At 30.7% G+C, this 23,876-nt stretch overlaps 4 protein-coding genes across 20 annotated transcripts in view; 2 read left to right on the top strand and 2 right to left on the bottom strand.

The window, feature by feature from the left end:
- Positions 1-5,266: 5,266 nt before the first annotated feature.
- On the bottom strand, positions 5,267-7,944 carry LOC120357028 (52 kDa repressor of the inhibitor of the protein kinase-like). 2 transcript variants are annotated; one of them, XM_039446313.1, is made up of 6 exons: positions 7,484-7,941; positions 7,163-7,339; positions 6,994-7,062; positions 6,222-6,278; positions 5,647-5,852; positions 5,267-5,515 (listed from the first exon to the last, which is right to left on the bottom strand). In XM_039446313.1, coding segments are annotated over exons 1-6 (609 nt in total). In that variant the 5' UTR covers positions 7,582-7,941; the 3' UTR covers positions 5,267-5,513. The 2 variants fall into 2 exon arrangements, with proteins under 2 accessions (XP_039302247.1, XP_039302241.1); XM_039446307.1 differs by having other exon boundaries at positions 5,267-5,852; positions 7,484-7,944.
- Positions 7,945-9,338: 1,394 nt separating this feature from the next.
- Positions 9,339-10,671, top strand: LOC120357035 (E3 ubiquitin-protein ligase HUWE1-like). 6 transcript variants are annotated; one of them, XR_005574224.1, is made up of 5 exons: positions 9,339-9,481; positions 9,594-9,760; positions 9,832-9,853; positions 9,925-10,113; positions 10,223-10,671. XR_005574224.1 is itself a non-coding variant. In XM_039446339.1 (4 exons), exons 1-3 carry the CDS (start codon positions 9,411-9,413, stop codon positions 10,061-10,063), a joined length of 228 nt encoding a protein of 75 aa, XP_039302273.1. In that variant the 5' UTR covers positions 9,339-9,410; the 3' UTR covers positions 10,064-10,113; positions 10,223-10,671. The 6 variants fall into 6 exon arrangements, 1 of the variants encoding a protein (XP_039302273.1); XR_005574222.1 differs by having other exon boundaries at positions 9,832-9,849; XR_005574223.1 differs by lacking the exon at positions 9,832-9,853 and having other exon boundaries at positions 9,854-10,113.
- A 405-nt stretch (positions 10,672-11,076) lies between these two features.
- LOC105205875 (E3 ubiquitin-protein ligase HUWE1-like) lies at positions 11,077-12,523 on the bottom strand. Of its 7 annotated transcripts, none has more exons than XM_039446318.1 (5): positions 12,382-12,523; positions 12,014-12,031; positions 11,918-11,938; positions 11,658-11,846; positions 11,077-11,548 (listed from the first exon to the last, which is right to left on the bottom strand). In XM_039446318.1, the coding sequence occupies exons 1-5, from the start codon at positions 12,450-12,452 to the stop codon at positions 11,509-11,511; spliced, it is 339 nt and encodes a 112-aa protein (XP_039302252.1). In that variant the 5' UTR covers positions 12,453-12,523; the 3' UTR covers positions 11,077-11,508. The 7 variants fall into 7 exon arrangements, 3 of the variants coding, with proteins under 3 accessions (XP_039302252.1, XP_039302257.1, XP_039302263.1); XR_005574216.1 differs by lacking the exon at positions 11,077-11,548 and adding an exon at positions 12,103-12,269 and having other exon boundaries at positions 11,748-11,846; XM_039446323.1 differs by lacking the exon at positions 11,918-11,938.
- A 623-nt stretch (positions 12,524-13,146) lies between these two features.
- LOC105204461 overlaps positions 13,147-23,876 on the top strand; it is a 36,610-nt gene continuing 25,880 nt past the window's right edge. The window contains exons 1-4 of one of the 5 annotated variants that reach the window (XM_039446366.1): positions 13,147-13,466; positions 13,578-13,710; positions 13,908-13,985; positions 14,061-14,624. In XM_039446366.1, the coding sequence (XP_039302300.1) occupies positions 13,626-13,710; positions 13,908-13,985; positions 14,061-14,624 (727 nt within the window). In that variant the 5' untranslated portion in view covers positions 13,147-13,466; positions 13,578-13,625. Of the gene's footprint in view, positions 13,711-13,907; positions 13,986-14,060; positions 14,625-23,876 lie in introns of all 5 variants that reach the window. The other 4 variants (XM_039446362.1, XM_039446377.1, XM_039446368.1 and 1 more) reach the window with 4 other exon arrangements.

A 23,876-nucleotide genomic window follows, 5' to 3' on the forward strand; every position in this document is an offset into this window, starting at 1 on the left:
CCGCCAGAAACGCCCGGATTTGTGGAAGAACAAAAATTGGCTTTTGCACCACGATAACGCCCCTGCTCACACATCGTTGCTTGTGCGCGACTTTTTGGCCAAAAACAACACACTAATGATGCCGCAGCCACCGTATTCCCCAGATCTGGCCCCCTGTGACTTTTTCTTGTTCCCTAAACTGAAGAGGCCCATGAAAGGACGACGTTACGCTACGCTTGACGAGATAAAGACGGCATCGAAGGAGGAGCTGAACAAGATGAAAAAACATGATTTTTTGAAGTGCTTCGAAGATTGGAAAAACCGTTGGCACAAGTGTATAATATCTCATGGGGATTACTTTGAAGGGGACAAAATAGATATTCATGAATAAATAAATAATTTTTGAAAAAACACAAAATTCGCGATACTTTTTGAACACACCTCGTACATTCAAGAGCTCACTTTTTTTTATATTAGTTGTATACAAACTAATAATTTTAATTAAATGTTGATATCTTTCGTAATTTTATATATAGCATTTATATATTCTATACTTTCGGGACACTGCTGTGACTACATGAACTCTTCGGGACCACATTATTTTATACTAAATAACATCCACAGTCAAACATTAACACAGTTTATGCAGTTTGTGTGCACAGAAAGAAGATTATCAGTGTATATGTGGCATATAAGCAAAGAAAAACCTATTTAATCTTTTTCGATTTGTATGAAACTTGATATCCTGTGGTTTTTGAGGTTGCTGAATTTGAGTATATCAAAATTTTATTCTTTAAAGTGGCGGTTTCAATAAGGCGGATTAAAATTTGGAAAAATAATTGGATTCTTAAAATTAAAGCATCAGTGTCAGGCTCAGATAAATAAAAGTTGAATAAACTCGAAAAAATGAGAACCACGCAAGGTTTTTGTGCGAAAATTATAATATGTATTTCAATGTTAAATGAACGTTTTGACACTACGTCGAATCATTTTCAGTGGATAATTGGACTTACAATGATTTTCGCATTTTAATCGTAATGTATTGGTGATCGTTGTTAGTCCACCTACGTTATGTATCAAGAATATTTCGATATGGGATTGAAATGTTTGCTTAATATTGAAATACATATTGCATTATATTTATTGCACAAAGACCTTGCGTGGCTTTTATTGCTTTTTATCTTTTATTTAGGTTCTCAAATTACAATCCGCCATTTTGAATTGTAAAATTTTAATATATTCTGACTCAGGAACCTCAAAAACTATAAAATTTCAAGTTTCATACATATTACATAAACGTAAATTGTTTTTTTTTTTAGATGTGCATATATACTACATATTGGTGGCACTTTTCTTGTATACTACCTATACTGCGAAGAATTAACAGATACGTCATTGAATAGCCGCTCGCAATTCTTAATACTTTGCCGTAGGAGTTAAATTCCGACGGCGTGTGTCATAAACAACACCAAGGTCGGTCACCATCGAGCGATTAACGTGTTGTTTACGTATCTACAAACCACGAATTTGACACATATTATTTACGTTTGGCTCGATCAAGGTACCACGGCCTTCACCCGTAGTTCTTATGTTTGGCCCGATTTTCTTACCACGAATCTCATACGATGTTGTACGCGAAAGGGTTAATTTTTGTTACGATTATATTGATCTAATACTCTATCACAAGAGATTATTGCTTTGAAATGCAATCGGCATTTATTAGAGCCTTAAATGTAAATGTATCACGAGTACTGGAAGAAACATACGTTTTCAGGACCACTAAAAGTTAACGGATCTTCCAACAATCTCTCACGCTACTTAATATTGCTAATTTCTACCCAGTCAGAAATAGTTCCTCAAAACGATTTCGTTTCGATGTCGAAAATGCAAGTCAAAAATTTTCAAAATTTTTATTAATTTCGATAGATTTTTGACTCCAATTTCGAGTAATTTTCGATTTCATTTGACATCAAAACGATATCATTTCAAGGAGCTATTTTGATATTTTCCGAGAACATCCCGTCAAACACGAAAAATAATTAATTTTTTCTTTTTAAAGAATTATTTCTGACTAGATAAAATAATAAAAAAATTGAGATCGTTTCGATATTTGTTCGAGTTAAGATTATTGTTAAAAGTATTTTTTTTATTTTTGTGTATTTAAGATAATAACACTTTTGATTAAATATATTTTTTCAAAAATTGCTTTATTTTTATTGCTTTATTAAAAATCGATTATTTGATTAAGATTATCTAATCGGGTACATATGCTTTGGTTAATTTGATCAAACACAGAAGATATTTCATGCTGTAACAATTTTATTTCAAAATAAACAGTGGAAGAAAAATATACTGCAATTTTCTATTTTTTTTATAGTTTATAAACGTATGTAATAATTTTAGTATATAAAAAAAATAAAACTCTAGAAAAATCGATTTGAGAAGAAAGACATCATTAGCTCTATTGCTGATAAAAAGTTTTCTGAGATATACTTTTTATACAAATTACAGAACATTTTTCAAAAATATTAAGTAATTAAATTTTTTCTTTAAATTTTTTATGTATGCATAAATACTGAAATATTCTAATATTCTGTGGCAGCCGTTCCATTAGGCGCCACCATTACGCGCGCTCGCGGGCGCGCGCTCGCCAAACGCTAGTGCGCGCTACCGCCGCGAGGTGGCGACACGGCCGAGCGCAGACGCTTTCTCGTGTTTAAAAAGCATCCACCAAGGGGATATAAGCGCGGGCGGAACCAAGCCCAGCAGCCTTTTCGCACTCACAGAGTGAGCTCCTAGGGGCCTCTGTACCGCACCGGCATCTGAAGTAACCTATTGTTGAGTACTTTGTACTCTCAATTGACCGACTCCTGCCCAGGAGTCGACGGCCTAGGCAGAACTTGCTAACTCTGCCGAGGAAACGCCTAATTCGAGCAAGGGACCTCCCCATCCGGTCGCAACCACCAGCCCAGCGACCAAGTAAGGACGAATCGGAGCTTCGCACTACCTCGCTACCTTGGGCTGCGTTCAGATTCCCCACCCGAGTGCACCCAGGCACCTAAAGAGCGTTCAGATTCCTTTAGAGTGCCCCTACCGGACATTAGGTGGGTCGTTCACTTTATCACTCTGTCTATCCCGAGAGAGTGGAAAAACCACATGGGTCCTTGAGCCGGGTGAAACGGGTGGGTGACATAAAGGTGCGTTCCAAAATGTATCGCTATAAAAATTTCTATATATTTGTGATAAAGCTCGTATATTTAAAACAAATTTAAAATAAAAAAATAAATTTAATTTAAAATATTATAGTAAATAAAAATTAAAATGTATAAATATAATAAAGAAAAACGTTAATAACCAAGTAAAGTTTAAACGTTTTGTTTATTATTCTGTTTATGTAATTACAGATTAATAAATATTAATCTTTTATTCTATTAATGTAAGGTTTCTTGGTCTACAGTCTCACAAAACCGTTATATAAATATTTATATTTGAGATTAGTATGTTAAAGATTTTTAGTATTATTAAATATTTTCTGATACTAATAAAATATACTGTTTGTTTTCTGTTCCTGAACTCCCTGAATTAGTGTGCACTTAAAGTGAAATAGATATATATTTGAAAGTTAGTAAAAACAAGAAGGAACGTTCCAGTGCAGTCTAGTGCAGGAATAGAAAACAAGCCTATACATATATTAGATGTTATGCGCAATATATATCTTCATCTAATTTGTTAAAATAAAAATTTATTTTCATTGTTTAAATTGATTCGTTCTATTCTACTAACATTTAATTTTCATCTACTTTAGTTATATTGATAAAAATATTCATAGTAAAATATTTATGTATTATCTTTATCGTTTATCTTAATTTATTATGTAATTTATTCTGAATCTGAGATATTTATGTTACTATTTCTCAGCGTTATTTGCTAAACACACCCAATGTTTGAGAGTGCGTTCAGATTCCATAAACCACTAGGGAGCTTTTCATTAGTTCCGCCCATTTACCCAGTCACCCAGAGATCACTCACCGAGTGGAGAATCTGAACGCAGCGTTATATAGGACTCTAGTTTACACAGCCCAACTTAGGCTCAATGCACACAGGACGCGTCAACGCGTTACGCGTGGCGAATAGCCAATCATTTTTTCGTTTTTATGACAAGAAATAAGAAAGCAAAAGAATGATTGGCTATTCGCCACGCGTAACGCGTTGACGTGTCCTGTGTGCATTGAGCCTTACGGGTTAGCCGAAAATTTCCCGAAAAATGGCCGCGATAATGTTGGTACCAACAAAAATCCCTAAAGAACGTGTTTTTATTTTTTATAGATTTGTAGCATTGTTCAAGTAGTAAGTCCATCAGTTTAAATAACCTCATTAGCATATGTGCGCGCGTGGTGTTTAAAATAAGTATAACCATAATAAAGTAAATTATAAATATAAAGTATAAAATAGTAATGTTTTATTAAAATAAAACTAAATAAAGTAAAAACATAAAGTAAAAACATAAAGTAAATATATATATATATATATCCCAGATAGCATAAAATATTTATAAAATATTTACTAAATATTTATAATATTTATTTTAATATTTTATAAACATTTATCAAAACATTTAATAAATGTTTTTATGGCCGTAGATTGGACTGATCATAAATATTTATCATAAATATTTTTAAGTACACAAGTTGAGTCTTAGAGGTAATTCGCTTTCGCAAAACTGAATCTAAATCATAACTGTTATTGCTTTATCTTTATTACAATGAATTTTTCTGATGATTAAACATTTAGATCTAGTTTATAATGATAAAATAAAGAAATTTAAGTTGTTCTAATACTTGTAATATTTTTAATTACATAAGTTGAGTCTTAGAACTTTAAATCAGAGAGCACATTCTTACAGTGAAAGGTGAAATTTACATGGGACAAATTAGAAAGGTAAAAATAAGTTTGTTTATACACATTTGGCTTAAATAACTTTACTTTGTAATCATATACATAATTTATAGATTTTTAACTGATTATAAAAATTTGATACGAAGTGTATTTAAGAGTGATACGTAAAATCTTTCTATAAATGTTTAGATCATACGGGGAATAATAGAAACAATTAAAATAAGACTAATAATATTTATAAAACAAACATTATATTAAAATTCTTATTAACCTAATATTAACATTATGTAATTATAAATGAATTAACTTCTAATAAAAATTTATATTTTGAAAGTTATACACAATTTCAAACTTTTTATATATAATAGTAGTATTTATACAATTCTTCTTCTTCTTGTAGTTTTCTATTTATTAATGCAGCTATTATAATTTTTGGCACAAGAAACAGGAATACCTATTTATGTAAAAAAAAGAAAAAAAAAAGATAAAAAAAATTAATATTTTATCTTACATTCTAATGCACCTTATCTTACACACACAGTTGCACCAGTAATAAAAAAGAAATAGTGACAGTTAAGGAAAAGAATGCAGACCACATCGCACCCGAGAAATACATAATCAGTTTTAAAACATCTTAATCCTAAAAAATAAAGCAATAAATATTAAATCATAAACATTAATAAAACATGAACGTGGATATAATATATGTGGATTATATCTTCTCTCCCAGTGCAGATAATAATTGTGCCACATTTGGAGGTAGTAACTTACAACCTAACTGACGAAGACTCTCATGTTCCTTGACATCTTCCTTATTTTTTCTTATATTTTCCAATTTTTCGATCTTCTTTTGAAGCCGTCTAATTCTTTCTCGCAGCATTTTATTTTCTGCCTTTAACTTTAAATTTCGGTCTTTTAATTTCCTCTTCCTCGGACTTTCTGTCACAGTTGATAAATCAGTATTGCTGGATGTACTCCTACACAAACAGAAACAGAATAATTTTGTAAAAACGTTGAAAATTAAGATATAAAACTGGGAAGACATAAAAAAATGAATTTAAAGAGATTGAGTATAACTAGATATACATATATAAGTAAACTAGTAAATAACTAAAATATATTCTGAAATTTGTTATACAATCATTACTTTTAAGTGTGTTTTTATTTTATTTAAAATATAGTAAGAGAGAAATATAGTGAAATTATAATATAACACATAAAATTGTGAGAAATATAATTTGAAAAAATTATATATATTTTAAAATAATAATTAAATGCCCTAAATGTTATATTTTTACAAATACTATAATTAAAATGTATTTATGTAATTATAAATAAGAACTCACGGTTTAGCAATGTCGGCATAGGTATCCATGGGCAATATTTCTGTTGACTGGATATTGCTGAAACATACTACTGTGTCCAAAAAGTAAGGTGACATTGCATTTATTTCGAAAATTCTTTATTTATTCTTGCAAATCAATTTCGTCCCCTTCAAAGTAATCCCCCCCTGATATAATACACTTATTCCAACGGATTTTCCAATCTTCGAAACAGTTGTAATAATCGATTTCAGGAATGGCCTTTAGCTCCTTCTTCGCAGCGAAACGGTGTCCCCGGAGCGGCCGCTTGAGTTTGCTGAATAGCCAGAAGTCGCATGGAGCCAAATCAGGTGAATACGGTGGTTGTGGAACGATATTAGTCGAGTTTTTGGTTAAAAAATCACGAATCACCGTTTCGAGTCGATAGAAGAGATTCAAGCCGCTGCGAAGAAGGAGCTAAAGGCCATTCCTGAAATCGATTATTACAACTGTTTCGAAGATTGGAAAATCCGTTGGAATAAGTGTATTATATCAGGGGGGGATTACTTTGAAGGGGACGAAATTGATTTGCAAGAATAAATAAAGAATTTTCGAAATAAATGCAATGTCACCTTACTTTTTGGACACAGTAGTATAATATATACTTTTAATATTACCGCCTATTTACATAACTTTATCCAAATAAATAAATTTTTATTGATTTATCTAAAATATATATTTATAAAGTATTATATTGAATAACGGATAGCAAAAATTCTTTAAAAAAATATTGTGAAATATGTAAAAGTTTAAAAACCTGCTTGTTTCTTCTTTTTGACAAGCCTCAACTATATTTCCAACATTTTCTGATGTTCCAGATGTATTGCTATAAAAGTTATAAAATATTATTTTATATATTATTAATTGTTGTTCATTAGAAAAACATATATTATTTAGAAACTATGTTTTAAAAATGCATTATTTACTTTGTTCCAAAAAATATAGTTGGTATTGCATCAGGATGAAGATTGGCTCTACTTTTGCCTATTTTGTACCACTTTTCTTCAAAATGCAAGTGGCACAGTCGATAGTTGCGATGAGCGTATTCGGGACCCATTACCTCTAAATCATACCTTCCACATGCACGTATCCATTGCAACCATCTATGAATTTTACAGAAAATTATTAATATAAAAAATTTAAAAAAAAAAATATATATATAGATACATAGATGATAGATATAATATAAAATAAATATAATACTGAATTGCATATGTTTAAAAAAAAATTATAAAACAAAACAGTACCTATCATATTCCTTTGGAAATAAAAAGAAGTGTCTTTTCTCCGTAGTATTGTTACACTCCTTTACGACACACCATAAACTTGATTTAGAAGCTGACATCCTCTTTCCTTATATTTTATTATCTGTATCTTCCAAGAAGCTGCACCTGCAACAAAGCTAAGATCAAAGGTGCTTCTAGAAGAGAATAGAAAATCTGTATAAATCTTATAATTAAAATTTATACAGATCAACTATTCTCTGAACAAAGATTCTCCTCGACAGTTAATATTAATTTCCACTCAGTCACTGAACACCACTGAGCACTGAACACTTCTCACTATCTATTTTTTTTGATACAGCTTTTCACTTCGATTCTATACAGCTAATGTATAGCTAAACGTCTGCTCCCGCCAACAAGGTCCGTGGATTGGCGTTGGAGGGGAAGAAAGGTCGTTGCATCCACTTCAACGATGTGGAACGAAAATGGCGGCGGCCATACTTTTACTGCACACTCGCTCACTCACACAACTAATAGCTGTAGTACCTTACTATCTACGTACATACACTAACACTGACTCGCTGTCTCGAAAATGGCGGCTATGCAACGACCTTCCTTCCCCTCCAACGCCAATCCACGGACCTTGCCCGCCAATTCTAACCGAATTCTACATGGCATTTAAATGTGTGACAGAAAGAGCTATAGAAAAACAGTAAGAGAAAATGCGACAGAAAATCTGTTATGTGATTGGTTACCTACTTAGCTCGCGCATGTGCAGTTCAATTTCGTACACGCTGAAATCGGGAGAGTTGCGCTACTGTGGCTGTGTTCCGTTTTTACTGGCAGTACTGAAAATTTATAGTTCACGTCACATATACTATACATTTTCAGTACTGGCAGTTAATATCGGAACACAACCTGTATATACTGTGGTTATAACATCGATGTTATAAAACTGGCCAATCACGAGTACTCTTCAGAAGAATGGAAAGACTGTGATTAGCTAGTATCATAACATCGATGTTGGCTGTGTTCCGTTTTTACTGGTAGTACTGAAAATTTATAGTTCACGTCACATATACTATACATTTTCAGTACTGGCAGTTAATATCGGAACATAGCCGTTGTAACTTCGGCGTTAGTTGGACCGTGTAAACGTAGTATATAATGCAGGCGACTGTACACCCAAGGACTTTGATTCTGTCCATGGGAAAATTTTCCAAACTGAGAAATCGCTATCTTTCTACATACTTACAGTTCATGATTAACGTAACGACCAATAAGCTCTAGTCGTTTTATTAATCATGAACTGCGAGTATGTAGAAAGTGGTGACTTCTCAGTTTGGAAAATTTCCCCATGGATAGAATCAAAGTCCTTGGGTGTACAGTCGTTTTCATTATAGTTGCGACACTTTTTTTGGGATGCATTTCTGAACGCGCAACTATAACGAGAGATGAGAACGACTGTAGTTGCGGAGGTTAGCGCGAAATGTCAAACGTTGGTATACAAGGTGTCGCAAATAAAATTTGGGTACCTTGGAGGAAATATAAGTATACTCGCAAATATTTTTCAAATAGATTTTTTAAAAAAATATTCGCACATTTTCCGTATTTGATCGGTTTTGGTCTAATTGAGCTTTATATATTCGTCATTACAGCAACGATGAGTTGAGATGCTTAGATGTAGTTAAATAAATTATAACTACAACAATTATAAAAAATGAAAATTTTAAATATTTGTTACAGTTATAATTATAATTTATTTAACTATATCTAAGCATCTCAGATCATCGTTGTTGTAACAACGAATTTATAAAGCGAATTTATAAAATATATATATATATATATATTTTTTTTTCTAACTTAATACATGCGTTGTTTCTAGGTGAATTAATTTGGCGTCAACAATGTGCGAAATTTAATACCAAATGGACGTAATACAGTTATTGTTATGGAAAAGACCAAACTTGAATATATTAGGCTCATGTGTCAAATGAAAATGACTGGAGCAATTTGTAAGCAGTAAGTAAATTTTCCAAAATTAAGTAGAAAGATATTGTTTGTTTTAACTATTTGTTTAATTACGTTTTCACGTTCTACATTATTTTTATATTTTAAATCTTTCTAACTACAGGTCTATTCTTGGAAGGATTTTATGATATTATGCTTAAACGACCAATTTTCATATTTAATGAACAAGAACTTGAACTATTGATCGGTGGCTTGCTTACTGTAAATATCTTAAAGGAGGATCTTAAAGCAAATATTGAGTATCATAAATACACTGCTACGTCTTTATAGGTACATTTTGATATTTTGTATTAGCTCAAGTTTGAAAGACTTGAATTATACCATCTTTTTTCCACTCACAGATTCAATGGTTCTGGTGTGTAGGTACATTTTGATATTTTGTATTAGCTCAAGTTTGAAAGACTTGAATTATACCATCTTTTTTCCACTCACAGATTCAATGGTTCTGGTGCATTGCAAGGTTTTAATCAAGCGGATTGTTCGAAGTTCTTACAATTTATCACTGGTACATCTAAAGTGCCGTTACAAAGTTTTGCTGCGTTAGAAGGCATGAACGGCATACAAAAGTTCTAAATTCACAGAGAAGACAAGTTGACAGATAGGCTTTCATTTGCACATATTTGGTTAATATATGAAAAAAGAAATTGTTTTAATACCTTGTCATATGTGTGTATAAGTTAAAATTAAATTAATATAAAATTACAAGACTAAAATTGTATTTTTTAATTGCAGTTTCAATCAACTGGATTACGAGACGTATGATAAACTCTAAACAAATCTACTCAAGGCGACTTACGAATGCACCAAAGAATTTGGATTTGCATAAGCTTACCAGAATTTGCTCCAGTACAATTTCGATTTCAATCGATACAATTTCGCGTTCAATCGATGATAGTCTAGAGACCAAACTTATGATTGGATCTTTACAGCCAGTGATAACATTCCGGACGTGCAATAGCCTATTGCTTGCAAAATTTTTAACGTACTTACAAAAATTGTTATACGCAATGTTATATATAAAACTATCTTGTGAACGTAGCGAATCACAGTGCTCTAATTGCTATAATATGTATTATTACACTTATACGACTTTATAAATACGAAATATATATTTTCATTTTATCATACACATTAACTCTCATGTATCAAGATTTATAGATTAAATAGATATTAATAATCTATTCAGTAATAATACTAACATTAATCCATTGATATGTTATTGAAGTAATTAACGTCTATTTAATTATAAGCTCTATTTTGATAAATTAAAAAAAAATTATAAAATATACATTGAATTATACATGCCATTGAATTTTTTGACAGTTACATTTTTATAAATAAAGAATAAATCTTTAAAAAAAGATTATCATTTTCTACCTATTAATTCATCATACATGATTCATAAATAGGAACCATGTAATTTAATATTTGTGTTTGCAGGGTCTTGCTTCTCTTCTTCCAAAGTCACTTTGATGCACAAGGTAGCTCCGATTTCTTTTAAAGATAAGATTCATACACATAACTGTAATAGTTAATTAATTTATTGTAAGAAATAAAAAGGATGAAAAGAAATGTAATATACTGCATTTTAAAATCAGCGTTTTTATTAGCGTATATATTAACGAATAAATTATTGTCCATTAATTACATGAGAGTTAATGTGTATGATAAAATGAAAATATATATTTCGTATTTATAAAGTCGTATAAGTATAATAATACATATTATAGCAATTAGAGCACTGTGATTCGCTACGTTCACAAGATAGTTTTACATATAGCATTGCGTATAACAATTTTTGTAAGTACGTTAAAAATTTTGCAAGCAATAGGCCATTGCACGTCCGGAATGTTATCACTGGCTGTAAAGATCCAATCATAAGTTTGGTCTCTAGAATATCATCGATTGAACGCGAAATTGTATCGATTGAAATTGAAATTGTACTGGAGCAAATTCTGGTAAGCTTATGCAAATCCAAATTCTTTGGTGCATTCGTAAGTCGCCTTGAGTAGATTTGTTTAGAGTTTATCATACGTCTCGTAATCCAGTTGATTGAAACTGCAATTAAAAAATACAATTTTAGTCTTGTAATTTTATATTAATTTAATTTTAACTTATACACACATATGACAAGGTATTAAAACAATTTCTTTTTTCATATATTAACCAAATATGTGCAAATGAAAGCCTGTCTGTCAACTTGTCTTCTCTGTGAATTTGGAACTTTTGTATGCCGTTCATGCCTTCTAACGCAGCAAAACTTTGTAACGACACTTTAGATGTACCAGTGATAAATTGTAAGAACTTCGAACAATCCGCTTGATTAAAACCTCGCAATGCACCAGAACCATTGAATCTGTGAGTGGAAAAAAGATGGTATAATTCAAGTCTTTCAAACTTGAGCTAATACAAAATATCAAAATGTACCTCACACCAGAACCATTGAATCTGTGAGTGGAAAAAAGATGGTATAATTCAAGTCTTTCAAATTTGAGCTAATACAAAATATCAAAATGTACCTACACACCAGAACCATTGAATCTGTGAGTGGAAAAAAGATGGTATAATTCAAGTCTTTCAAACTTGAGCTAATACAAAATATCAAAATGTACCTATAAAGACGTAGCAGTGTATTTATGATACTCAATATTTGCTTTAAGATCCTCCTTTAAGATATTTACAGTAAGCAAGCCACCGATCAATAGTTCAAGTTCTTGTTCATTAAATATGAAAATTGGTCGTTTAAGCATAATATCATAAAATCCTTCCAAGAATAGACCTGTAGTTAGAAAGATTTAAAATATAAAAATAACGTAGAACGTGAAAACGTAATTAAACAAATAGTTAAAACAAACAATATCTTTCTACTTAATTTTGGAAAATTTACTTACTGCTTACAAATTGCTCCAGTCATTTTCATTTGACACATGAGCCTAATATATTCAAGTTTGGTCTTTTCCATAACAATAACTGTATTACGTCCATTTGGTATTAAATTTCGCACATTGTTGACGCCAAATTAATTCACCTAGAAACAACGCATGTATTAAGTTAGAAAAAAAAAAAAAAATATATATATATATATATATATATATATATTTTATAAATTCGCTTTATAAATTCGTTGTTACAACAACGATGATCTGAGATGCTTAGATGTAGTTAAATAAATTATAATTATAACTGTAACAAATATTTAAAATTTTCATTTTTTATATTTGTTGTAGTTATAATTTATTTAACTACATCTAAGCATCTCAGCTCATCGTTGCTGTAATGACGAATATATAAAGCTCAATTAGACCAAAACCGATCAAATACGGAAAATGTGCGAATATTTTTTTAAAAAATCTATTTGAAAAATATTTGCGAGTATACTTATCTTATATTTCCTCCAAGGTACCCAAATTTTATTTGCGACACCTTGTATACCAACGTTTGACATTTCGCGCTAACCTCCGCAACTACAGTCGTTCTCATCTCTCGTTATAGTTGCGCGTTCAGAAATGCATCCCAAAAAAAGTGTCGCAACTATAATGAAAACGACTGTACATACATACAGTCGTGAGCTAAAAGGTTGCAACACATTTTCTTCGATGGTTAGATGGTTCGATGCTTAATTGGTTGGATCCACAGGTAAGAACCAATTACGTTCGCCGTTCGATGAGTAAGTCTACATTCTAAAAACCATCGAAGAAAATGCGTTGCAATCTTTTATCTCGTAACTGTATACTGTATGTATATATCCTTTCAGTCTTTTTTCTGATTTAGAACCCTTATATGTTCTGTGTTTGAGGTTGTATTTGTTTTTGAACGTGTTCATTCGTTATTAATTACAGTTTTGTAATCGTCGATTACGTCACAATCAGTCACTAAAACCGTAGTCAAACAAAAGTCTGATTACGACTTTGAACAATTGTTATCCTACATTGAGTATTGTGGAATGAGAATTATTTTTCTGTAAGAAGTGTTGAATGTAATTAATTACTGTGTATATTCTATAATATATACGTTACCGATACTTATTTAATCAAATTTGTCTAGTAAATAAAAAGTTGAAGAAAATGTGCTGATTTATAAATTTCAGAAAATTAATGATATTAGAATCATAGATATCTATTTCAACATTTTCAACATGTTTGGTCTGTATGAACACGAGAAGAAATATTTTGTTCATACTCAAAATACATGTGAAAAGAATAAATTGATTGTACAAAGTGGTAAGTTACAAAAAAATTATAAGTTGTATAATAATTTAAACGCTAACAACTTTTTTCATAATAAAAAGTTTAATAATTATATAAATATGTAGCTCCAATTTTTAAATTAAAGTTCAAATATTTGTTTTCTTTAACACAATATATTTTATTTATTTTACAAATTATTAAGAAGATAACAGAAATGATTTGATCTACAGATAACGATGAAATTCTTAATAAAATAGCTAATAATTTAAATTTAAATATACCAGTTGTGCAAGTAAATAAAAACATGGGTAAGAATTAAAATTTTCATTCACATAATAGTAAACAAATAAAACATGATACATTACAATTTGGTTTTTTTTCAGTTGATAATAATATTGACATACTTAAATCAGTACATATTGTTGATATAACAAGTGATTTGCAAATACCTTCCAAAGATATAAGCGATGACAAATTGATGATACAAGACGATATATTAGATGAAAGTTTCAGTTGTAATTTGCAAAATGAGTCCATTTCTGATGATGACAATAGTAATGACAATGTAGAATTGAATGAAGATATTAATGAGGATTTAGAAAAACCAGATTGCTATACAGATAATTTTACTTATAATAGTGATATAGACAAGGTTCCTGATTCTTGTTATAATGCAGATTCAGAAAATTCTGAGGAAGAAAGTGATACAGTTGTAGAACCTACAAAATCTAATGACATTACACACAAAAGTTTTGAGACATTAAATGTTACTGAACAGAAAACTTGTGACGATATTGATTTGCGTGTTGAGTGTTCCGTACCTAAAGGTAGAGGGAAAAGAAACTTTTGTTATTATTGCAAAAAAATGTTGACAAAAATAGCCAGACATTTTGAACAAATGCATAGAGATGAAGAGGATGTGAAAAAATTCATGTCATTACCCAAAGGTATACATTTTTTATATATTATTAAAAAACACTTCTGTGAAAATTCGTTAATGTACAAATTTATCTGCTGCTTATCAATATTTACTCTAGAAAAATTTTGCTGGAAAAATTTCCATAAAATTTTGATGAAATTTTAATGACATAGTTAAATTTTATATTAGTTTAAAATATCTTAACTAATAAGTTTATCAAAATTTCACAAAATTAATTTTAATATCATGGATTATCTGTAATTTGTTGCAATTTATTTAAAAAATTGTAATTTTAATAAATTGTTAATTTATTAATACAAAATATCTGTTTTTTTTTATTTTATTAAAAATTATAATTTCAATAAAATGTTATTAACCCTTTAAAGACAATTGCCAGATCAGCAAAAATAACAAAAAATAATAATTGGAAATAGGATTGGAGCATAAAAAAACATTGATAAAAAGCAAGTTGCAAAAATCAATTTTGCAATTAATTGTTATAACTAAATTATTAAAAATTGACTGTAAAGAAAACCTAATTGCGCCAATTAATTCTATGGGAAAAATTATTAAATATATGACTCTTAATTGTTATAAACAAATTAGTTACAAAATTGATTTTTGCAATATGTTTTTTATGTCAATAATGCTTTCTTACGTTCCGGTCCTATTTCCAATTATTATTTTTTGGCCATGTTGGTCTAGCCATGGGCAGCTTTATTATTTATATTGCTTATCTTTTTTGCATAAAATATGCATGATGTAAGAAAGTTTATATGTTTCTTTAGTAATTGATCCCATAGAATTGATTGGTGCTATTAGTTTTCCGCTACAATCAATTTTTAATAATTTGTTTATAACAATTAGTTGCAAAATTAGTTTTTAAAAAGTGCTTTTTATGTCGATAATGTCTTTATGCTCCGGTCTTATTTTTAATTGTTCTTTTTTTTCTATTTTTGCTGGTTTGTTCATGGGCTTTAATGAGTTAATTTATTATTACAAAATATCTATGATTTTTTTTATTGAAATTTTATTACATTTTTATTGAATTCTCATTAAACTGTCATCTGTTTTTCATTAAACAGAGATGAAACATCAAGTTCATTAAAATTTCATCAAAATTTTTTGTATTAGTGTATGCAGTTTTATTTATGTAATTATAATATCAATCTATTCAATAGAATTTTTTTATATAGAATATAAATTATATTTTATTCTACAACTCTTTAGATACAGTAAAATTTTTAGGTAATGTTATATATATATATATTTGTATATAGAGGGGAGACCGTGACAAATCGTTAGACGGGATAATTCGATAATTGGAAATTGGAATATCATTTTATGGGTACATATTAAAAATTTACTTTAAACACTGTAAACACGTCTTAATGTAACGGTGTTACTAACAAAGTTTTGTTGGTAACGGCGTCATATTAATGTCGTAGTAGTGAAAAATGTGTTTTGCGACAGTCGAAGTAATTTCTGATAGTGATTCTTCGAAATTTAAATAAGATAATAAAATTTTTTTTTTAAACTTTGAATATATTGTGTCCAGTTGAATGTATTTGAAACATTTCGTGTTTATTTTTTGCTATGTGATGTCTATTTTTGTCGATCATACGCAATAATACGCACAGTTGATGTTGGGACTATTCGTTAATACTGATTGCAGCGCCTAACCCAAGTTGGGTAACCCTAACTCTTTGGCTGTGTTATGAACGTCTGCGCTACGCAGAGTTAAGCATTGAGCTAAAGTTCTTCATTGATTTAGTTCAAACTTGATAATATTATGTATTTCAGTACATAGAACATGAATATGAATGTAAAATTGACGCTCTTAAGCAGGTAAAAAGTTATAAAGCGTTAAAGATTGACACTTGTGAGGTTAGGAAATCTGTCACACCGATGGCATAAAAAGACATACGAACGTGTGTTTGCATTTGTTTTTTTGTATACCTTTTGTATATTTTTTTTAAATAAAAGAGTCTTAACAGCTTTTTTACAGTTTTTCAACTTGAAACACAAATTTCGGGATATTCTCGGACTAGTTACGAATTACTCCGGGCTTGGGGCTATTCTTAATTTTTGACATTGGTCGACATTTTTATATGTACTTTAAAGCAAGTACATTTGCATGTTCTATTTATATCGGCATTGTGAAGGGGAAGGTTCAACTTTTCAAACCGGCTCATGTTTTTTTTTTTTTTAATTAATATAGGACTCAGGAGACACAAAAGAAGAAAAGGTCTAACGATTTGCCCCGGTCTCCCCTATATATATATATATATATATATATATATATATATGTATATATATATGTATATACTGCTTCACTAAAAGTGCAAACCCATGCAACGGGAAATAGCGTAACAATACAAAACACAGCGATCGCGTTGTAGGCAGTTGCATTGTTTTTACAACTCCTCTGTTACTATTAGATGTTACCTTCTATATTTTCTGTAAAAAAAGATAAAAATTATTTAGATTTTACTTCTTTATATAAGCATTGCAGAATGAGAATTGAGTATGGAAACATTTTGCAATATTTTAAAATATTTTACAATAAAAAAATATTTTAAAATGTAAAATATTTCTATTAAGAGAGACTATGTCTTTGCCTAACTATAAATCGTCCGACATACATACAACTACACTCTATAATCAACAAGAACTATATCTAGATTAAAAACCTAATTCGTTTTAAGATGAATCGGTGTAAATAGGGATGTATCAAATGCTCAGGTCGCATTAACTTGATACGTACTAATCTATTTAATGCTATAAACCAGACCAATAACAGAATATAGCCGTGTCATCTCTCTTTGTTTTCAAGATTGAGCACATGCGGGACCGAACGGTTTGCTTTTTGAATCTTACCAAACTGGCGTAAAAAAATTTGAAATGGTTTCTTGGATCACTGCAAATATATTTACAAGCTTTAATTGAGTCTGACAAGGATCTTCTTTTAAAAGTTATTCTAATTCTTTGTTTCCAATTTTTGGGGGGGTTTTTTAGGGCGTTTTTCATCTTGGAGATTGAAATTGCCGTCCCAAAACGTTTAAAACCACTTCTTGTACATGTACTACAAGTAGGGATCCTGCCCGAAATAAAATTTTGGTCCGGTTACGGTTACGAGATCAGAAATTATATCCAATTTTTGGTTTCAGTTTTGGTTTCGATCTTGATATTGATGACGGTGACCGTAACCGTTTGGATTTCGATCTTTTTCGGTTACGGTTACGGTTATGATTACAGATGTACAATTACCTATTGTAAAATATAATAACGTATAAAAATGATAATGTATAAAAATAATACAAGTATAAAATCATATTTTAAAAAATTTCTTATTGTAAACAACACTTGTTTAATATAAAAATGTTTAAAAATTATTGGAAATTTCGGGTCTTTCAAAATCTCTTTTTTTTGTTTTTGTTTTACTTCAACATTCTCAGCAACTTACAGCGTTAATGGTCGTTTTTTTTTTACTGGTATTAATGGTAATTTTTCTCTATAAAATAACATATTAATCTTAATCAAATTATCATAATAAAAGCAAAGAAATAAAAAAGTAATCCTTCGTAGATAGCCTGTAATATCGCTATTTATTGAGAACCTAGAAGTAAATATTTACAGTCTTAAAAATTTAATTAAAATTGTTAAACTTTTTTGGTGCTCTAAAAGAGCCGGAAAAATTAAAATATAATTCTAGCTTTAACAATTTAGTTTTAACATTATAAAAATCTTATTCTTTTGTATTCATTTTATGTTCACAAATTGAAGAAAAAATTAATCTTGAAGGCTTCTGACTCCTTAGCCGAGAACTCCGCGTTGACGGTAGCGACATTTCGTCGCGGACAAAATTAGAACTAATAGACGTGAAACATGACAGATTGACGATGAGATGTTGTCGTGCATGTCATTTTGTTATCAGGTGTATGTATAAGTTTTTTCCGGTTTCACTAAGAGATGGCGCCAGCGAAAAGTACGCAACGTATTAATTTGACATATACGTCATTTTGTTCGTCTGACATAGAACTACAAACACACACAAGTTGAGTCCACCAAAAACTAGCGTCTTTGTTTTATTGTTCAGTGATCATGTCGAGTTTTGTACCTGAAAAACAACATTTGCGGCACACATTGCTTTTTTTATTTAATCAAAAGAAAAAGGCTGTTGAAAGTCATCGTTTGCTGGTAGAAACATATGGTGAACACGCTCCATCGATTAGAACATGTGAGACATGGTTTCGACGATTTAAAAGTGGTGATTTCAATGTGAAAGACAGTGAGCGCTCTGGTAGACTACAAAAATGCGAAGACGAGCAATTGCAGGAATTATTGGATGATGACCTAACTCAAACTCAACGGCAATTAGCAGAAGCATTACATGTATCACAAGAAACAATTAGCAGACGTTTACGAGCAATGGAAAAGATCAATAAATGGGTAAACTCGGTAAATGGGTCCCACACAATTTGAATGAACGTCAAATGGAAAATCGCAAAGTCACTTGTGAAATGCTGCTTCAACGCCACGAAAGGAAATCATTTTTGTATCGAATTGTGACGGGTGACGAAAAATGGATTTATTTTGAAAACCCGAAGCGGAAAAAATCGTGACTTTCACCTGGCGAAGCGGGTCCATCAACGCCAAGGCCAAATCGCTTCGGCAAGAAGACCATGCTCTGTGTTTAGTGGGATCAGAGCGGTATTGTGTATTATGAACTCTTGAAGCCCGGCGAAACCGTTAATACACAACGCTATCGCCAACAAATGATTAATTTAAACCATGCATTAATCGAAAGACGACCGGAAGATATGGCAAAGTGATTTTGTTACACGACAATGCGCCATCTCACACAGCAAAACCAGTGAAAGACACCTTAAAATCTCTTGGATGGGACATCCTTCCGCACCCGCCGTACTCCCTAGACCTGGCGCCATCTGAATATCACTTCTTCGCATCAATGGGGCACGCGCTCGCAGAACAGCACTTCAGCAATTTCGAGGAAGTTGGAAAATGGCTCGACAAATGCCGCAAAAGACAAGCAGTTTTTCTGGCATGGTATTCATAAATTACCTGAAAGATGGGCGAAATGTGTAGAAGCCGATGGCCAATATTTTGAATAAAAAAAAATTAATTTCTCTTGAAAATTACGTGTTTTTTTTCACCAAAAAACCGGAAAAAACTTATGCATACACCTGGTATTATGTGTTTTATTGTGAAAATATGACTTGTTTCGTATTTACCAAATTTTTAAAAATAGACCACGAGTAATGTTCCTTTGAATTTTATACATAAAAGCACATTTTTCACTTCTTTTAATAGCTCCGTGTGTTTTCCTGTTTCAATATCTTCACTTTACATACTTTTTACGACTATTTACTAACTATTAGGCGGAAAAAGGTTAATCGTGATCGATATTTAGAAATGTTTTAAAGCCATCTGATTAATCTGTTTTATCCAAATTGGCTTTATTTATAAATGGCACGTTGGATAAAATTATATGTCATTTCACGCAATGTCTTGCTTCTTACGTCACGACTTTAATATGGCAGCGGCAAGTACTCAGGAGCCTTAAAATCAACTGCATATCTATGGAGCGTTAAAAATATTAAAAAAAAAGAAAATATAGATGCCGTTTATCTTTTTCTCTTATTCTTATTTCGTAGAGAAAGAAGTCTGCACAGCACGCGCTTTTTCTCTTTTTTTACCTGATCTTCAGTATGATCTTTAACAGCATTTTTAAAAATCTGACTAAAAAAATCGAAAAAATATTTTTGGACCGGTTACAGTTACGGTCCATTAGCCTGCACAATATTTCGGTTTTGGTGTGACTAAAATAACGGTTATGATCCGATTATCGGTTTCGGTTTTGGTCCGGTCCGTGTCCCTGACTACAAAGCATAGCATTTTTACATAAAGCAGAGCAAATCATTTCCTTAACCTTGCCCATATTTTTCTTCAGTTGAAATGTGAAAGAGGCGTTGCCTTAGATGCTGCGTTTCAAACAACATTGCTTTCGCTACTGCTGTGCTTTGAGATTATATCAGCAGCACCATTAACTATTATCTTGTTTTAAAATTGACAGATGATGTTTTAAAATGATATATAATAAAAATTTTAATTTTAATTTTAGGTGCTGTAGTCGATTAAGTGTAGAAGCCGGGAATTAATTTGTACCTAATATAATATAGGATTGAAACAAAAGTTTGTAGGGTTTTTTTTAAGTAAAATTAAAAAATAATTTAGATTTAAGACTATAAGATAGGCCGAGACGGTCAACAAGGTCTTGCTGAATTAATATTTCATATGTTTCTATTTATTTAACTCTTAAACACGTAAGTGGGTCTGAGAGACCCCATATAAAGTTTCTAACGTTTCCTGTGCGAAGACGGAATGAGATAGGAGGTTCGGACCAAGACGTAAAAAAAGTTTGAAATCTTCTCTTTCGATTGATATGGTTGATCAACATTTTTGGTCAACTTGAATTTGAACGGCACGGCAGCAAAGTTTTGTTAGGGTCAATGCGACCCATATAGTGTGTAAGTGAAACATTTTTTGTGAGTTTTTATATAAAAAAGCTGGACAAAATACGTTTGAACAAGTCGGTTTGCGGATGTTACTCGCATATACTCTATTTAAAGTTGGAATACGATCAAATGTTGTAGAAAAGGGAGTTTTTTCAAAATATATCATGAAACACATCAATTTTCAATTTTAGACACGATTTAATCAAAATTCCTCATATTCGCCTTGTTACATAAGTACATTTTTTAATAGAAATGACAATGATATTTTTTTTAAGCATGCATCTTTAGTTTTAAAACGCCGTATTGTAAAGTCTTTAAAAGTTTTTAATTGCAAAGATGTTTTTTTTTTTGAACAAAGTGGATTTTTAGATGCCCAAAAATACCTCATATTCTCAATGTTACATAATTATACTTTTTAAAAGAAATGACTTTGCCAAATTTTATTTTGAAAATGTGACTTTAGGTTTAAAACGCCGCATTTGAAAACCCTTAAAAGTTTTTTGTTGCGAAGATATGATTTTTTGAAGGAAAAGTGGATTTTTGATCAATTTCTTATTTTTTCTTAATGGTTTTGCCTTTATAACTTCACAATAAATTATTTTTTTGGCAATGCCGATTGTGCAGTCACAATCCTAAGATTGTAAACTTTTATTAAAAAAAAAAAATTGTAGAAAAATATTGATTGTAATAAAAATTATAGTTTTTTAAAGTTGAAAAAGTCCCAGACCCGAAAATGTATTTCTGTATTTTACAGGATCGGTATTTAAGGATTAAAACTGTTTTTGAAAACAGTTCTTGAACATAGTTCTTGAAAATGAGCTTTCAAACGCATTAGTATTATTAAATTAATTTTTAATTCAGTTATATGATAGTACTATTTTGGTTAATTTTTAAGAGTTAAGTTTGAAATTGAAAGTAACGGCACGCAGTTCGAAATGAATAGAAACATGAAATATTATTTTAGTGCGAAGAGTTTGCTATGACCGTCTCAGCCTATCCTATATTTACTTTGTTGTATCAAAAAATAATATTTACATAGATTTATTATGTATATATATCGCTACGAACTTTTGTTCCAATCCAATAACAGAGTTAATCATTAAATGCATGACAGGCATAATTTTTTTTTTTGAAAATACGTTTTTTTTACATTAATTAATTCATCTCAATATTATGTGCATAAAAAGATTAAGATATAATTACAAGAAAATTTTAATAGTTTATTTTATATAATATTTTATGTCAAAATATACTAGGCTATAAAATATAAAATATCTATCGTAAACTATTAACTTTTTTATGTCTCTGCTTTAATACTTTTAAATGCAAAATAATTTGAGGATTATTTTGTAAAAAAAGTCATAATTTTACTAAAAAAATTAAGACCTTTAGATGTTCGAAATTATTCCACCTAAAAAAAAATAGAAAAAATAGAAATCTTCAATAGCAACGGGTAATGGAAAACAAAACACACTTCGCTTAGTTTTAGAAGTAAAAAATAGCCTATAATATCTTTAATGATTCATTCTATATAACAAAACTATACATATACAGAGTGCTTCATTTTAATCAAGTCAGGCGAATATTTCAAACGCTGTTGAGTTTAGAGAAAAATGCTTCAGACAAAAGTTGTAGGGTTTAGAGGGGGGCACAAGATGGTGGGCTTGAGTTTTTGATGAAAGTAAAACTGAAAGTTATATGAAGGTCAATTAAGTTTTTTTAAATGAAATGTAGTATTTTTTATTGCATTTTCTGAAAGAACATAAAATTCTACATTAAAATTGTCTAACACGTTTTTTATGAAAATCTATAATTTTTGGGGAAATTTAGCAATTAAAGAAAAAAAATGTTTTTTGTAAAGAGAATCATGCATCAATTTGTACATATTCATGAACATTTTTTGTTCTTAGAATTACCCGGAATCAACGGCGTGGACGTGACAAAAATCTGATTCCATTGCTTGATTTACGTGAGTCCCCTTGCTTCTCACTTTCGGGGTGCTTGATTTACATGAATCCCCTTGCCTCTCATTTTCGAGGTGCTTGATTACAGTGAGTCCCCTTGCCTCTCACTTTCGGGGTGCTTGATTTACGTGAGTTTCCTTGCCTCTTACTTTCGAGGTGTTTGATTACAATGAGTCCTCTTGCCTCTCACTTTTGGGCTGTTTGATTACATTTATTAATAAATATATTTATTTAAAAAAATAAGAAAAAAAATATTGCACACATCCGGGAGCGAATCCGGATCTTACGATTGTGAAGCAAGCACCTAACGTACGGAGCCGACTGCACTGGTTGCAAGAACAGTTACCGGGAAGGCTCATATGGCGCGCCACGGTATGGCCAATTTTCACAAATTTATTATTTCGAAACTAAGGCCTATTCGATAAAACGCCGGGAGACGTAAACTTTTTTTTTCGTCTCCAGAATAACTAAAAAAATTGGGATCAAAATCCCAGCGTCTCTCACTTGGTCCTCCCCTTGCAAGTCCAAAAATTGGCATCTACCAGCTCTGTGGTTTCTTTTGTTAAATTATTTAGGCAAATCATTTAGGTTATTTATCTTTTGCAACAAATTGCTAAAGGCTTATAATAAAAGCTCTAGCCGAATAAGGAGGGTCGAAATCCCCTCAATGGATCTAAGAGTTATTGATGAATAGGTTAAACATCTCATACACCACAGAAAGATTGCAGCAATGCTACAGAAATATTGTATTGCAAAATTATAACATTGCAAAAATGT

This window comes from Solenopsis invicta, chromosome 1 (genome assembly GCF_016802725.1).
Source record: "Solenopsis invicta isolate M01_SB chromosome 1, UNIL_Sinv_3.0, whole genome shotgun sequence".
In the NCBI taxonomy this organism is placed as follows: domain Eukaryota; kingdom Metazoa; phylum Arthropoda; class Insecta; order Hymenoptera; family Formicidae; genus Solenopsis; species Solenopsis invicta.

What these genes read in the sequence shown, in the direction of transcription:
- LOC120357028 (XM_039446307.1), bottom strand. Translation starts at nt 7,581, where the DNA reads ATGTCAGCTTCTAAATCAAGTTTATGGTGTGTCGTAAAGGAGTGTAAC. An exon ending in TTTCCAAAGGAATATGATAG is followed by an intron (nt 7,340 to 7,483) that starts GTACTGTTTTGT and finishes TAAAATTCATAG; the next exon opens with ATGGTTGCAATGGATACGTG. An exon ending in ACTATATTTTTTGGAACAAA is followed by an intron (nt 7,063 to 7,162) that starts GTAAATAATGCA and finishes TAACTTTTATAG; the next exon opens with CAATACATCTGGAACATCAG.
- LOC120357035 (XM_039446339.1), top strand. Translation starts at nt 9,411, where the DNA reads ATGGAAAAGACCAAACTTGAATATATTAGGCTCATGTGTCAAATGAAA.
- LOC105205875 (XM_039446318.1), bottom strand. Translation starts at nt 12,452, where the DNA reads ATGGAAAAGACCAAACTTGAATATATTAGGCTCATGTGTCAAATGAAA. An exon ending in TTCAATGGTTCTGGTGTGAG is followed by an intron (nt 11,847 to 11,917) that starts GTACATTTTGAT and finishes TTCCACTCACAG; the next exon opens with ATTCAATGGTTCTGGTGCAT. An exon ending in CTTTCATTTGCACATATTTG is followed by an intron (nt 11,549 to 11,657) that starts GTTAATATATGA and finishes TTTTAATTGCAG; the next exon opens with TTTCAATCAACTGGATTACG.